The 14,085-nt window shown below is 40.8% G+C and overlaps 1 protein-coding gene across 1 annotated transcript in view; it reads right to left on the bottom strand.

Moving 5' to 3' along the window:
* The window catches only part of vwa5b1 (von Willebrand factor A domain containing 5B1), a 131,119-nt gene that overhangs the window by 28,227 nt on the left and 88,807 nt on the right, over window positions 1–14,085 (bottom strand). Inside the window, exons 11-14 of the mRNA XM_034173444.1 lie at window positions 9,967–10,081; window positions 9,601–9,786; window positions 9,177–9,378; window positions 7,275–7,474 (exon numbers count right to left, since the gene is read on the bottom strand). Of these exons, the coding sequence (XP_034029335.1) occupies window positions 7,275–7,474; window positions 9,177–9,378; window positions 9,601–9,786; window positions 9,967–10,081 (703 nt within the window). The remainder of the gene's footprint in view (window positions 1–7,274; window positions 7,475–9,176; window positions 9,379–9,600; window positions 9,787–9,966; window positions 10,082–14,085) is intronic.

The raw sequence follows: 14,085 nt of genomic DNA, 5'->3' as shown, positions 1-14,085 counted from the left end.
TTGTTTTATATTTTAACTATGAGTCAAAACTGTCTGCCTGTGCATGACTCCTGTGATACACCTGCAAGTCTGTATAGTGTGAAAATAAATGACTTTTTCCCCCTTTTCCTCTTCCTTTTTCTCTGGTAGTCAGCTCAATCCTCTGCAGGCACTGGATTAAGCTGAGGATTGAGCTAATCAGCTAAGAAAAAAGTTAGCTTCACGGGTTAGTGGAACATGCCCACCACTGTATATTACATAATAATATTACACATGTGATTTTTTTTTAACAAAAGTTTGTTTCCTGTATTTTGTAATTTATGTAAATAAGTTTTTTAAACCAGCTGCAATTGTGTTTCTATGCTATAGTTTAATTACAGCACTATGAGTGTCTGTAGGATGAGAAAATAGAACATTTCTTCACAGCTGAGTGAATTCTGATTATTTATACTGTGATGTTCCCTGACTTCTGCTCAGACCTAAGTCTATTTAAATCTAATTACATTCATGACTTATTACCATTTCATTCTCCTGTTGTTCAGAAAAGCACATTAATTTAGTCTTGATAATACAGTAAAACTTGAATATAATGGATTCAGGTGGACCAGCTAATTTTGTCAATTGTAATCTAAATCTGCTATGTGTATAAAACGGACAAAATCTGTTATATGTATAAAACTGACAAAATCCATTATATGTATGTCATGGATTATGTGTTGGTTTACGTGTTTGCATCAGAATTTTGGCTCTCTGTTGGGACTGTTTACACAGAGACTGCTACCTGCTGCTTTGGACTTGAATTAACAGTCTTTTTCAAGACTTTTTTACTTTTTTACCTTTTTACTTTTTTTTTTTACTTTTTTACTGTGCTCCAACGCCTAAGGAAGACCTCTAACGGTCGAAACATCGCGACGGAGCACTTTTATCAGCTAACTTTCATCAGCGTTGGCAAGCTAACTAGCTTGCTAACGCTTTCGTTTTTATTTATTTTTTATTTTATTTTATTATTATTATTTTTTTTTTTCTTTTAGCACTGTTGTTGATTTTTATTTTATTGTAGCACCGTTGTCGTGCGTTGCCTGTGCTGCTTCATGGCCTGTTTGGTGCCTTGATTGGGGCACTCCTTCTGCTGAATCACCTTTAAATAATTTACACATTATTCACTTTGTTTTTAGGAATCCGCTAGGTTGCGTAGCTACTAGCTCTTAGCCGATTTAGCATGGCGGCTTCTCCTGTCTCTCCCGTACTTTTCTGCTCTGGGTGTGAAATGTTTAGTTATTCCTCGGCCTCCTTTAGCAGTAACGGTACTTGTAATAAGTGCAGCTTATTCGTAGCTTTGGAGGCCAGGCTGGGCGAATTGGAGACTCGGCTCCGCACCGTGGAAAATTCTACAGCTAGCCAGGCCCCTGTAGTCGGTGCGGACCAAGGTAGCTTAGCCGCCGTTAGTTCCCCCCTGGCAGATCCCGGGCAGTCGGGAAAGCAGGGCGACTGGGTGACTGTGAGGAGGAAGCGTAGCCCTAAACAGAAGCCCCGTGTACACCGCCAACCCGTTCACATCTCTAACCGTTTTTCCCCACTCGGCGACACACTCGCCGAGGATCAAACTCTGGTTATTGGCGACTCTGTTTTGAGAAATGTGAAGTTAGCGACACCAGCAACCATAGTCAATTGTCTTCCGGGGGCCAGAGCAGGCGACATCGAAGGACATTTGAAATTGCTGGCTAAGGCTAAGCGTAAATTTGGTAAGATTGTAATTCACGTCGGCAGTAATGACACTCGGTTACGCCAATCGGAGGTCACTAAAATTAACATTAAATCGGTGTGTAACTTTGCAAAAACAATGTCGGACTCTGTAGTTTTCTCTGGGCCCCTCCCCAATCAGACCGGGAGTGACATGTTTAGCCGCATGTTCTCCTTGAATTGCTGGCTGTCTGAGTGGTGTCCAAAAAATGAGGTGGGCTTCATAGATAATTGGCAAAGCTTCTGGGGAAAACCTGGTCTTGTTAGGAGAGACGGCATCCATCCCACTTTAGATGGAGCAGCTCTCATTTCTAGAAATCTGGCCAATTTTCTTGGATCCTCCAAACTGTGACTGTCCAGCGTTGGGACCAGGAGGCAGAGCTGTGGTCTTATACACCTCTCTGCAGCTTCTCTCCCCCTGCCATCCCCTCGTTGCCCCATCCTCGTAGAGACGGTGCCTGCTCCCAGACCACCAATAACCAGCAAAAATCTATTTAAGCATAAAAATTCAAAAAGAAAAAATAATATAGCACCTTCAATTGCACCACAGACTAAAACAGTTAAATGTGGTCTATTAAACATTAGGTCTCTCTCTTCTAAGTCCCTGTTGGTAAATGATATAATAATTGATCAACGTATTGATTTATTCTGCCTAACAGAAACCTGGTTACAGCAGGATGAATTTGTTAGTTTAAATGAGTCAACACCCCCGAGTCACACTAACTGTCAGAATGCTCGTAGCACGGGCCGGGGCGGAGGATTAGCAGCAATCTTCCATTCCAGCTTATTAATTAATCAAAAACCTAGACAGAGCTTTAATTCATTTGAAAGCTTGTCTCTTAGTCTTGTCCATCCAAATTGGAAGTCCCAAAAACCAGTTTTATTTGTTATTATCTATCGTCCACCTGGTCGTTACTGTGAGTTTCTCTGTGAATTTTCAGACCTTTTGTCTGACTTAGTGCTTAGCTCAGATAAGATAATTATAGTGGGCGATTTTAACATCCACACAGATGCTGAGAATGACAGCCTCAACACTGCATTTAATCTATTATTAGACTCTATCGGCTTTGCTCAAAAAGTAAATGAGTCCACCCACCACTTTAATCATATCTTAGATCTTGTTCTGACTTATGGTATGGAAATTGAAGACTTAACAGTATTCCCTGAAAACTCCCTTCTGTCTGATCATTTTTTAATAACATTTACATTTACCCTGATGGACTACCCAGCAGTGGGGAATAAGTTTCATTACACTAGAAGTCTTTCAGAAAGCGCTGTAACTAGGTTTAAGGATATGATTCCTTCTTTATGTTCTCTAATGTCATATACCAACACAGAGCAGAGTAGCTACCTAAACTCTGTAAGGGAGTTAGAGTATCTCGTCAATAGTTTTACATCCTGTTTGAAGACAACTTTGGATGCTGTAGCTCCTCTGAAAAAGAGAGCTTTAAATCAGAAGTGTCTGACTCCGTGGTATAACTCACAAACTCGTAGCTTAAAGCAGATAACCCGTAAGTTGGAGAGGAAATGGCGTCTCACTAATTTAGAAGATCTTCACTTAGCCTGGAAAAAGAGTTTGTTGCTCTATAAAAAAGCCCTCCGTAAAGCTAGGACATCTTACTACTCATCACTAATTGAAGAAAATAAGAATAACCTCAGGTTTCTTTTCAGCACTGTAGCCAGGCTGACAAAGAGTCAGAGCTCTATTGAGCTGAGTATTCCATTAACTTTAACTAGTAATGACTTCATGACTTTCTTTGCTAACAAAATTTTGACTATTAGAGAAAAATTACTCATAACCATCCCAAAGATGTATCGTTATCTTTGGCTGCTTTCAGTGATGCCGGTATTTGGTTAGACTCTTTCTCTCCGATTGTTCTGTCTGAGTTATTTTCATTAGTTACTTCATCCAAACCATCAACATGTTTATTAGACCCCATTCCTGCCAGGCTGCTCAAGGAAGTCCTACCATTATTTAATGCTTCAATCTTAAATATGATCAATCTATCTTTGTTAGTTGGTTATGTACCACAGGCCTTTAAGGTGGCAGTAATTAAACCATTACTTAAAAAGCCATCACTTGACCCAGCTATCTTAGCTAATTATAGGCCAATCTCCAACCTTCCTTTTCTCTCAAAGATTCTTGAAATGGTAGTTGTAAAACAGCTAACTGATCACCTGCAGAGGAATGGTCTATTTGAAGAGTTTCAGTCAGGTTTTAGAATTCATCATAGTACAGAAACAGCATTAGTGAAGGTTACAAATGATCTTCTTATGGCTTCGGACAGTGGACTCATTTCTGTGCTTGTTCTGTTAGACCTCAGTGCTGCTTTTGATACTGTTGACCATAAAATTTTATTACAGAGATTAGAGCATGTCATAGGTATTAAAGGCACTGCGCTGCGGTGGTTTGAATCATATTTGTCTAATAGATTACAGTTTGTTCATGTAAATGGGGAATCTTCTTCACAGACTAAAGTTAATTATGGAGTTCCACAAGGTTCTGTGCTAGGACCAATTTTATTCACTTTATACATGCTTCCCTTAGGCAGTATAATTAGACGGTATTGCTTAAATTTTCATTGTTACGCAGATGATACCCAGCTTTATCTATCCATGAAGCCACAGGATACACACCAATTAGCTAAACTGCAGGATTGTCTTACAGACATAAAGACATGGATGACCTCTAATTTCCTGCTTTTAAACTCAGATAAAACTGAAGTTATTGTACTTGGCCCCACAAATCTTAGAAGCATGGTGTCTAACCAGATCGTTACTCTGGATGGCATTTCCCTGATCTCTAGTAATACTGTGAGAAATCTTGGAGTCATTTTTGATCAGGATATGTCATTCAAAGCGCATATTAAACAAATATGTAGGACTGCCTTTTTGCATTTACGCAATATCTCTAAAATCAGAAAGGTCTTGTCTCAGAGTGATGCTGAAAAACTAATTCATGCATTTATTTCCTCTAGGCTGGACTATTGTAATTCATTATTATCAGGTTGTCCTAAACGTTCCCTAAAAAGCCTTCAGTTGGTTCAGAATGCTGCAGCTAGAGTACTGACGGGGACTAGCAGGAGAGAGCATATCTCACCCGTGTTGGCCTCTCTTCATTGGCTTCCTGTTAATTCTAGAATAGAATTTAAAATTCTTCTTCTTACTTATAAGGTTTTGAATAATCAGGTCCCATCTTATCTTAGGGACCTTGTAGTACCATATTACCCCATTAGAGCGCTTCGCTCTCAGACTGCGGGCTTACTTGTAGTTCCTAGGGTTTGTAAGAGTAGAATGGGAGGCAGAGCCTTCAGCTTTCAGGCTCCTCTCCTGTGAAACCAGCTCCCAATTCAGATCAGGGAGACAGATACCCTCTCTACTTTTAAGATTAGGCTTAAAACTTTCCTTTTCGCTAAGGCTTATAGTTAGGGCTGGGTCGGGTGACCCTGGACCATCCCTTGGTTATGCTGCTTTAGACGTAGATTGTGGGGGGGTTCCCATGATGCACTGTTTCTTTCTCTTTTTGCTCCATATGCATCACTCTGCATTTAATCATTAGTGATCGATCTCTGCCCCCCTCCACAGCATGTCTTTTTCCTGGTTTTTTCCCTCAGCCCCAACCAGTCTCAGCAGAAGACTGCCCCTCCCTGAGCCTGGTTCTGCTGGAGGTTTCTTCCTGTTAAAAGGGAGTTTTTCCTTCCCACTGTTGCCAAGTGCTTGCTCATAGGGGGTCGTTTTGACCGTTGGGGTTTTTCATAATTATTGTATGGCCTTACCTTACAATATAAAGAGCCTTGGGGCAACTGTTTGTTGTGATTTGGCGCTATATAAGAAAAAAGTTGATTGATTGATTGATTATGTAGTTACAGTCAGGAAGCATTGAATGATCTATGGGGAATCCTGTAGCACCAGTAAAGCTTATGTATTTCCTTGATTATATGCCTGACCTTGACTAGGGACCTGCCTCAATTCATGACTGGGTCAAAACTTCATCTGAAAAATAAACGCCTGCCTTAAATAAGCGCAGGGCATTATGTGCATTAAAAAGATTACATTTGGTCGAGTCACTCATAAGTCTGTTGAGGAGTGGTACCTTAAACTCCGAAAGCCTGATTTATGCTTCTTACAACTCTGTACCTCCATGGCCATGCAATGACGCCAACATGCAGGTGACCCTTTTAAAGTTCTCCATCACATCTTATAATGCAATTTACCACAGGAACAGTGGCTTTTTCTGGATCATTTTGTCCCTCAACGATCTCCACTTCTTTATACAATCATCAACGTCCAAACTAATGATACGGTACGTACAATTTCCTCCATGAATTGCGGGTCACTTGAGTGTCTTTTTGCAACTCCGTGTTGTAAATTTGGTATATTTGGGGACTTTTCTGCCAAACATATTTGATCCATGATTGAATTGTAATCAGCAGGCACACTGCAAAAACTTTTAAAATATGACGGGAGAGGAAGGAGTGAAAGTGGAATATTTGACCAATCACAGCCCGTGTGGTCTCAGTCGTTTCAACCAGACTACGGGAGGGTTCGAGCCACACAGAGAGCTCTGATCTAAAGCAGTTGTCACAACCAGGCATACGTCTGAAGCTTAACACCATATTACAGTGCAGGCAGCAAGCAGCATTTTGTTAATAATCACCAGCCGTAAATTACAGCCTGCTTCGTTTAGGCACCGAGTCTGAGCATGGTTTGAAAAAATAAATGCCCGGGTTTTTAAATCAAGAAAATACAATCCCACTTTCCTTGAATCAGCGAGCTCATTTCATACCTCTGTTACTGGGCACGTCCAGACTGCTCTGTCTGGTACATGTGACGGGTTTTTAATGGAAATGCATTGGGATCAGACGGAATGTTTTGTCTGATGTGAGCGAAAATCCATTAGACAAAATCTGGTACATACAGTGTTTATTACATAGAAAAGTATACAAAAGCATTGGGACTTCTGCTTTTGTCTGGTGAGTGCGAGTATCTGGTTCATATGATGACGGATTAGGCGGGTTTTACTGTGTTGCACTCTATTATAACATGAATCCTAATAATTCCTCAAAAAGGTCAGATGTGTGTTTAATTTGTTATCCCAGTCTTAATACAAATATCATATATAAAGACAATGTGAAAAATTGTAACATGATACCACTACATGCATGTGTGGTGGCTTTTCTGTTGTTGTTTGTCTTTCAGCTGCCCACTTTTCTCAGGGTCACTGGATCCAGTACAGATCCCCACTGGGATTTGGCACACGTTTTATGCCAGATGCCCTTCTCGATGGAAATACAGTTCTAAATGGAGAAACACACACAGCCGCTAGTCTTCCCAAGCGTTTTCCCAGCCAAGCACTCATCAGGATCTACTCTGCTTCACTTCTGAGATCTGATGTGATCAGGTGCTACAGTGTGTTCTGTCTAGAATCAAAAAGCAAAAGTCAAAGTTTGGCTTCAGATTTAAGGCTTGTGTCAAAGTTGTTCCTTGTTTTTGTAAGTAGACCACCGTAGAAGATGTTACAATCATATATGTGGGTATCTAAACTGTGACTCTACCTGGAAGTCGTTCTTCCACTGTGCCTCGTGTTCAGGGCTCATCCAGTCTATCAGCTCCTGGACTTTGGCTCTTCTCAGAGGATTCTTTGGCACCACACAGCTGGGGTCACTGGGAGTGTAGACCTTCTTCTCTGGGTGGTAGTCTGCTATCTGGTTGGTGCTGTATGCACGCCTTCTTGGTGATGCCTTACTGTCAACTCCTGAAGTTTGTCCAAACATATGTCCAGTGTTTGAACTTGCACAAACAGCAACAAAACACCTTCTAACACAATCAAATGTACCCACATAATTATGGGCTACAGCTTCCCAACAGTCATTGATCATCTCCATTCATGTTGCTTTAAGAATAATTGCAGATTCATACTCTGTAGTTTTGTCTTGTTTCCCCCCTCCTCCATGGAAAAGGTGATTAATGATCCATTTTCAGCAATATTACTTTGGGTTTCTCAAAGCCATTCAGTAGCAGTCTGATTTTTGGCCCCAATTTGCATCCTGGTTCCAAAATGCAGTGCTTCTGCTCAGCGAATCAACATTGATAAGTATGGCAAGTTCTTACAGTACTGCCATGTGAATATTCTAAACAATTGCAGATGGTTGCATTCATGAGATCAGTGTTACAGCATTCATTACGTTAGATGTTTGCATAAGACAAAATGGGTAAGGCCAAATTTGCCTGGTCTCCTACTGAAATTTCAATAGGACTGATCAATCCACTGGGCAGGAGGTCACTGGTTTAAGTCCCAGCTAAAGCTGCCATCTAATGCCCCATTCCTCCTCAGCCAGTACCAAAAGGGTTACCTGAGTAATATCAGTTATGGGGTTTTAAAGTGTGAAGAAAGGAAGTGGCCTCTTTCGACAAGTTGTATTCAAGCACAACCCTGAAGCTCAGGATTGAGTATGGGGTTTATCAGAATGATCCAATGCACTTTCTGTGATAGGAGGATTCCTGTATCCTGAGTACAAGCCAATTTAGGTCTGGTCAGGTCTTGGACTATACACTGGAGTCATGTGGTTCCCCATACACCACACCATGGGTCTGAGATGACAACCACCCCTGGCAGGCAAGCAGTCTATCTCCACCTCTCAGAAGTAACCATCAATCTACCACAGCCAGGTGAAACATGGGTGTCATCTTGACCTTCTCCACTTGATGGGGTCAACACTGAGGGTCCAACATGCTGGATCATATAGAGAGAAACATACCATATGGTTAAAATATTGTAGCTGACATTCCTTCACAATATTCCCTTGGCTTAGTCACCCTCTGTAACCGTTTGTTTGAGACAAAGTTATTCTAGTCATACCCAAAAGAATTACAACCAAAAACATCCATTTGTCACCTGAGGTCAGTGGCTAGTGTCCAACTTTACAACCATCCAGTACAACAGGAAGCACCAGGACCCAAAGGACACAATATCAAATGTTGAACTATATAGGATGGAGCAGAGATGTGAAACGTCAAAGACTTAATTGGGTAGACCACCTAACACACAACCGTCTGCTAGACCGTCTACCAGAAGATACACCAGACCAGCAAGGAAAGCCATAAGCAAGTCCTTAAGACAAGATATAAGACAAAGAGGTAAACCAAAGAGAACTTGGCTTAGCCACACAGGTAAAGAGCTGGCAGAAATAAACAAGGACGTTGTGTAATTAGCCAATGGCAGACAAGCTTCGAACTCTGCTACTGGATGCATCATGTCTCCATACGATGTCATACATACTCCTAAGACATAAAGGCGCATTGGATGATGATAGCAATTCATATATGGTGATGTCCAACAGTTTCAGGCACACTTAATATGTCTAAAACCTTCTATTAATTCAAAACACACAGAATATTACACACTGAGAAATCCAGACTCAGCAGAAATTGTTATGGGTTCGTGTAAGGGTTCTTACCCATGGTGTCTTGCTCTGTGATCCCAGGGCTGCTGTCTAATATGGAGTTCTGACAGGACTCATTCAGAGCTCCCAGGGGAGATTCCCTGTGTGACCCCTGACCATCGACACCTGTCCTCACCAGCTCCTCTTCCTGAGAGTGGTAAAAGACCGAGCTGCCTGACTCCGTGGAGCGCATCATGCTGTACCGCCGCCGCTTATCCTGGTGAGAGTTTGAGTAGCCGAATGTTTTAATAAATCTCTACTCACAAAGTCTGATTAAAACTTTTTCATAGTTGGCTTCAGGCCAAACTCATAATTAAATTTCAAACACCTTGAAGAAGTGACAGGTGCGAAGATTTAATTGAGCGGATTCACATTTGTCAAATTTCAAGCAAAAAAACAACAACAAAAAAAGTGCTTTCTGCAGGAGTGCTGAACTCACAGATTTGGGGTTGGAATGGTAGCGGCTGGTGTCACAAACCACACAGTATCCTATCAGACTGTCGCCTGGAAACAGGAAGGTGTTTCCAACAGGGGAGAGCAAAACCTCTTTGGTTTCAGGAAAGAGCCATTCGATGGAAATGTCACTAAGTACCGGAGACATGGTTTTCTTCAGGGATTTTATCATCTGTAACCAAAAGAAAACCAAACAAAAACCAACAGGCATCCACTTTAAAATGTGGCTTCAGAGGCTCAGAGTGAATTTGATGTCAGATATAATTTCCCAGTTGGCATCAAAGTTACACACTCAGTGCTTTTAAACCGCTGCATAAATGCTCCCTGGAATAGCTGGCTGAGGTTTAAGTACCTTGGGCTGCAGTCTCTCTCCATCAGCCAAGAACTCTGCTGTTCCTTTGGAAACAGTGGCCAATCCGTGCACCAGCCTCCTGCAAGCGTTTTGTCCTATTCCGAACGTAAAACATCTGCACAAACACATTAGACAATGCAGCTCCATGGAAAAACTAAGAGATACACGAGCAGGAAACAGGTGTTGGATCATGAAATGGAGGCATATGGCAGAGAGATAATTAGATGCTGCTTCTTCTCGGGTTTATATGTATTACACCATCAAGAATGTGTCTTATAATCTATCACATCTACTGTTTCTTAGAACTCTCTGATGCTACATTAAACTATTTTCTTTCTGCTGTTCTACTGCACCCCCAGTGTTACCGTAATATCACCACCTATGGTCTTTTCGCTTTCTAATTAAAGCAAAAAAGAGATAAAAATGAAAATGTCACCACATATATAAAAAAAAAAAAACAATCTAACATGTACTTTTCATAAATTCATCATCATTTGTTGCATCTCTGCCGTTTGTGCTGATTTGTAAGCAAAGCGTGACAGCGACAGGGCGTGTCCACAAGTTGACCGATCTAATGGAATTGTGACATGTGAGCAGTCATCTGTGAACATGCACTAGGGTGGTCCATAAAAATGGTCAAAATTTTTTTTTCAAAAAACTTCAAGTCTCACCCTCTAAATTTGTTGTACCTAACATAAAAACACATCATGTACAATTTCATAAAACTCTAATAATTTTTACTGGTAGCACACAGCCCTTAAAGATTTTGCTGGCAATAACTTTGTCATATAGTATGGTCATTTCCAGATATTTCCAAATTATTTCTGTCAGTTTAATATTGATATGTCAGGACAGAAATTATGGCAATACATTGGAAAATCAAATCTTTTCATATCCCATAAAATAGTTAACACTAAAACATGAATTGTGAGATGCAGTTCTTCTCGTACATGTATCATGCTCCTACAGTACCTACATACTGGGGTAGCAAAGATTTTGTAACAATCAAACATTGCATTTTCATTTTATTGATGAAATACTGTTTCATTATTGATACATTTAAATAAGTCTATGCTTTATATATTTCCACATATACTTTGATCTAGCTCCAAACAATAATATTCTTTATGCCTTGCAGTACTTAATATTCAAAAAGGTATGAATCAGCACAAGAACCAATTATACAGTTGTGTAACATAAGAGAACATCCTTTACATGATAATGATATTTAAGTTGCTTGCATCATGACCAAGACTTGCTGCCGTTTCAGTCAGAATATAGGTGGCACTTCTGTCTGTTGTTTTGGTCCTATCCAATGCTGCTGCAAGTCCTGGTGTTACAACAGCTTTAATTTTACTGGCTTTTTGTGGCACTGGCATAACAAATTCTTCATCTGGACTTTCTGTGTTCTCTTCACTCTGGCTGGAGACAGTGTCAGGTAGTGAGACATTAGATGGTCCAGGCTCCTCCAGTTTCTCTTTGTATTTTGCTTCTGCAGCTTTCCTTTTTTCTGCTCTTTGTTCTTTGGCAGTTTGTATTTTATCTATGCCTGTCATGCATCCTCTACCTTTCTCTCGCTGAGCAAGTAGGAACTGTCTGTCATCTTCAAACTTTATCATTGTTAGGACATCCTGATGTGCCATGTCAAACAAGTCCTCCAAAGATTCACAAAACACTGTTTCATCTTTCTTCTGCTTGTCTGTATTGCGATTCTTGGTCTTTTTCAATGTTTTCCATTTTCCGAACACCTTTTCTAACTTTGTGATCAGATGCTGCTTTGCCCTCAGTGGGATTCTAGCTCTCTCCCAAAAAGGAATTGCCATGTCTATAGAGGTCACAGCAGCATCATGGACAGTTTTCTTCAAATCAGTGTGTTTGAAGAAAAATACCTTGAGTATTTGCCCATTTGAGGGCAATTTGTTTCCCTTTATTTCAGTTGGTGGAACCAATAAGGTATACAAATGTTCTACTTCTAGTAGCTGACATGTTTTACTGAAGTTTCCAGTTAATGGTTAAGCATGTTAAGTCAGCAAGTGTCTCTTTTTACATTTATCTCATGTTAGATTCACCATCACCAAAGATCTGAAAGAAAAGAAGCTGTGAATTGAAGCAAAATTTTCAGCTTGTAGCCTAAAATAACATTTTTGAAAGTATGTTGTTTGTGAGAAATATTTAAACCCAGGTATAGTTTTAAATTGAATATAAAATTATACTTTAGTTACACTCAGGTGGTTAACATCTATCCTCTTTATAAGTGATGTGATTAGATACTGGATAATGGATAACCTATTGCACGGGCACTCGGGCAGCGATAACTGATATATTTACAACCTTCAGCTATGATGTGCTACCTCTAAATATTAATGTATGACAAAAATATTTGGCAGGCTTTCTTTTTTCCCAAAGCATCATAAAATGAAGGGGTGAGAGTAATGAATTTCCAACTTTTATTTTTTTGAACCACCCTAACACGCACACACCAAAAGTCGTTTATTTTCAGAGGGATTCAGAGAGCGAGCCGTGTGTTGCAAAACTAAATGATTTCACTGTATGCTGAAGATGTGCTGTGCCACTGGCGCTCACTGACAGTCGACAGCTGGCGTTAGCTCCTGCGGCTTTGATATTTCCTCATGTAATTTTAAAACTATTCTGTTTCATCTCAAACCCAGGCTGCATCTATAATCACCCTGCTCACCCATTCCATGCAGTGATGAATATTACGACGCAGAAACGGGTGCGATCTTCTTTCCAAGAGGATTACAGCTCAGGGACTCTGATAATCTTTGCAGCCACCCTGATGTTGTCAATAAAAAGTGAATTTTCTATGTGTATAAGTAATGTAAACAATGGGGGGACACCAACAGGATTCTGTAATTTTCTGCCACTTATCCAGGCCCAGATGGATGTGCCTGGAAGACCTCCATACGGAGATGACCAGGGGACATCCTCACCAGATGCCCAAACCACTTCAGCTGATCTCTTTGTTGCCAAGAAGCAGTGACTCCAAACCAAGTCCCTCCCGGATATTTCAGCTTCTTACTCCGCCCCCGAGTGGAACCCCTGATACCCAACAGAGGAACTTCATTTCCACCACTTGTATCCGAGATCTAGTACTTTTGGTCTTTACGCAACAGCTCAGTTTGTAGATCGAGCTGTCTTGAGACCAAAGGGATGGTGGTTTGAATCCGGCTCCCAACCAGTCATAATCTGCATGTTGCTGTTGTGTCCATGGGCAAGACACTTAACCCACCTCGCCTGTGTATGAATGAGGTGGTGGTGGGAGGGGCCATAGGCGCAGAATGGCAGCCACGCTTCCGTCAGTTTGCCCCAGGGCAGCTGTGGCTACACTAGTAGCTCACCACCACCAATGTGTGTGAATGAATAATGCAACTTGTAACGTGCTTTTGGATGTGTTGAAAAGCCATCCAAGTCATTATTATTATTAAATCAACTGATAGACTGAGAGTCTTGCCTTCTAGCTCAGCTTTCTTCACCACGATGGTCTGGTACAGCATCCAAAGAAACAACATGGTGTCACCTCCATGTGGGCTCAACTTCCAAAAGGAGAGCAAAAAGGGTCTGATGCATTATTCTACAGACAGCAGACAGGGCAAAAGCCCAAACACATCTGACACTTGGTTATGGTACCAAAGTAAGTAATGGGACAAAATAAAATGATACATTTGTCACAAATGTATGTGCAGAAAATGACGTGTACATTCTATATGCAAACTAGAAGGGCCTTTAATACTTCCATGAAGGTTCCATAATCCCGTAAATTTAGAAGACCTCACAAACCAAAATCCAATTTTGAGTCCATCTAGTGCACCACTCATCCTAAAAAAACATGTTTGCCCACCAGATATGGATCATTATTACAATCATGAACAACACTTTTGACTCTCATTGTGACCTTCATGCTCACATTTGTGTCTGATTGCTCATCTGTGATCCAGGTACTGATCTTTGTTTCTGATCAATCTTTGATCCAGATCACTGGCCTATGATCATGTCCCTGACCTTTGATCATCATCGCTGTACCACCATAGATTCTGATGGCTGTGACTATTCCTACTTATTCCAATTAAGGGTCATGTTGGCCTCTCTTCATTGGCTTCC

This window comes from Thalassophryne amazonica, chromosome 6 (assembly GCF_902500255.1).
Source record: "Thalassophryne amazonica chromosome 6, fThaAma1.1, whole genome shotgun sequence".
Taxonomy (NCBI): domain Eukaryota; kingdom Metazoa; phylum Chordata; class Actinopteri; order Batrachoidiformes; family Batrachoididae; genus Thalassophryne; species Thalassophryne amazonica.
Note: the sequence above shows the minus strand (reverse complement) of the source record. Positions and strands in the feature narration are given on the sequence as shown.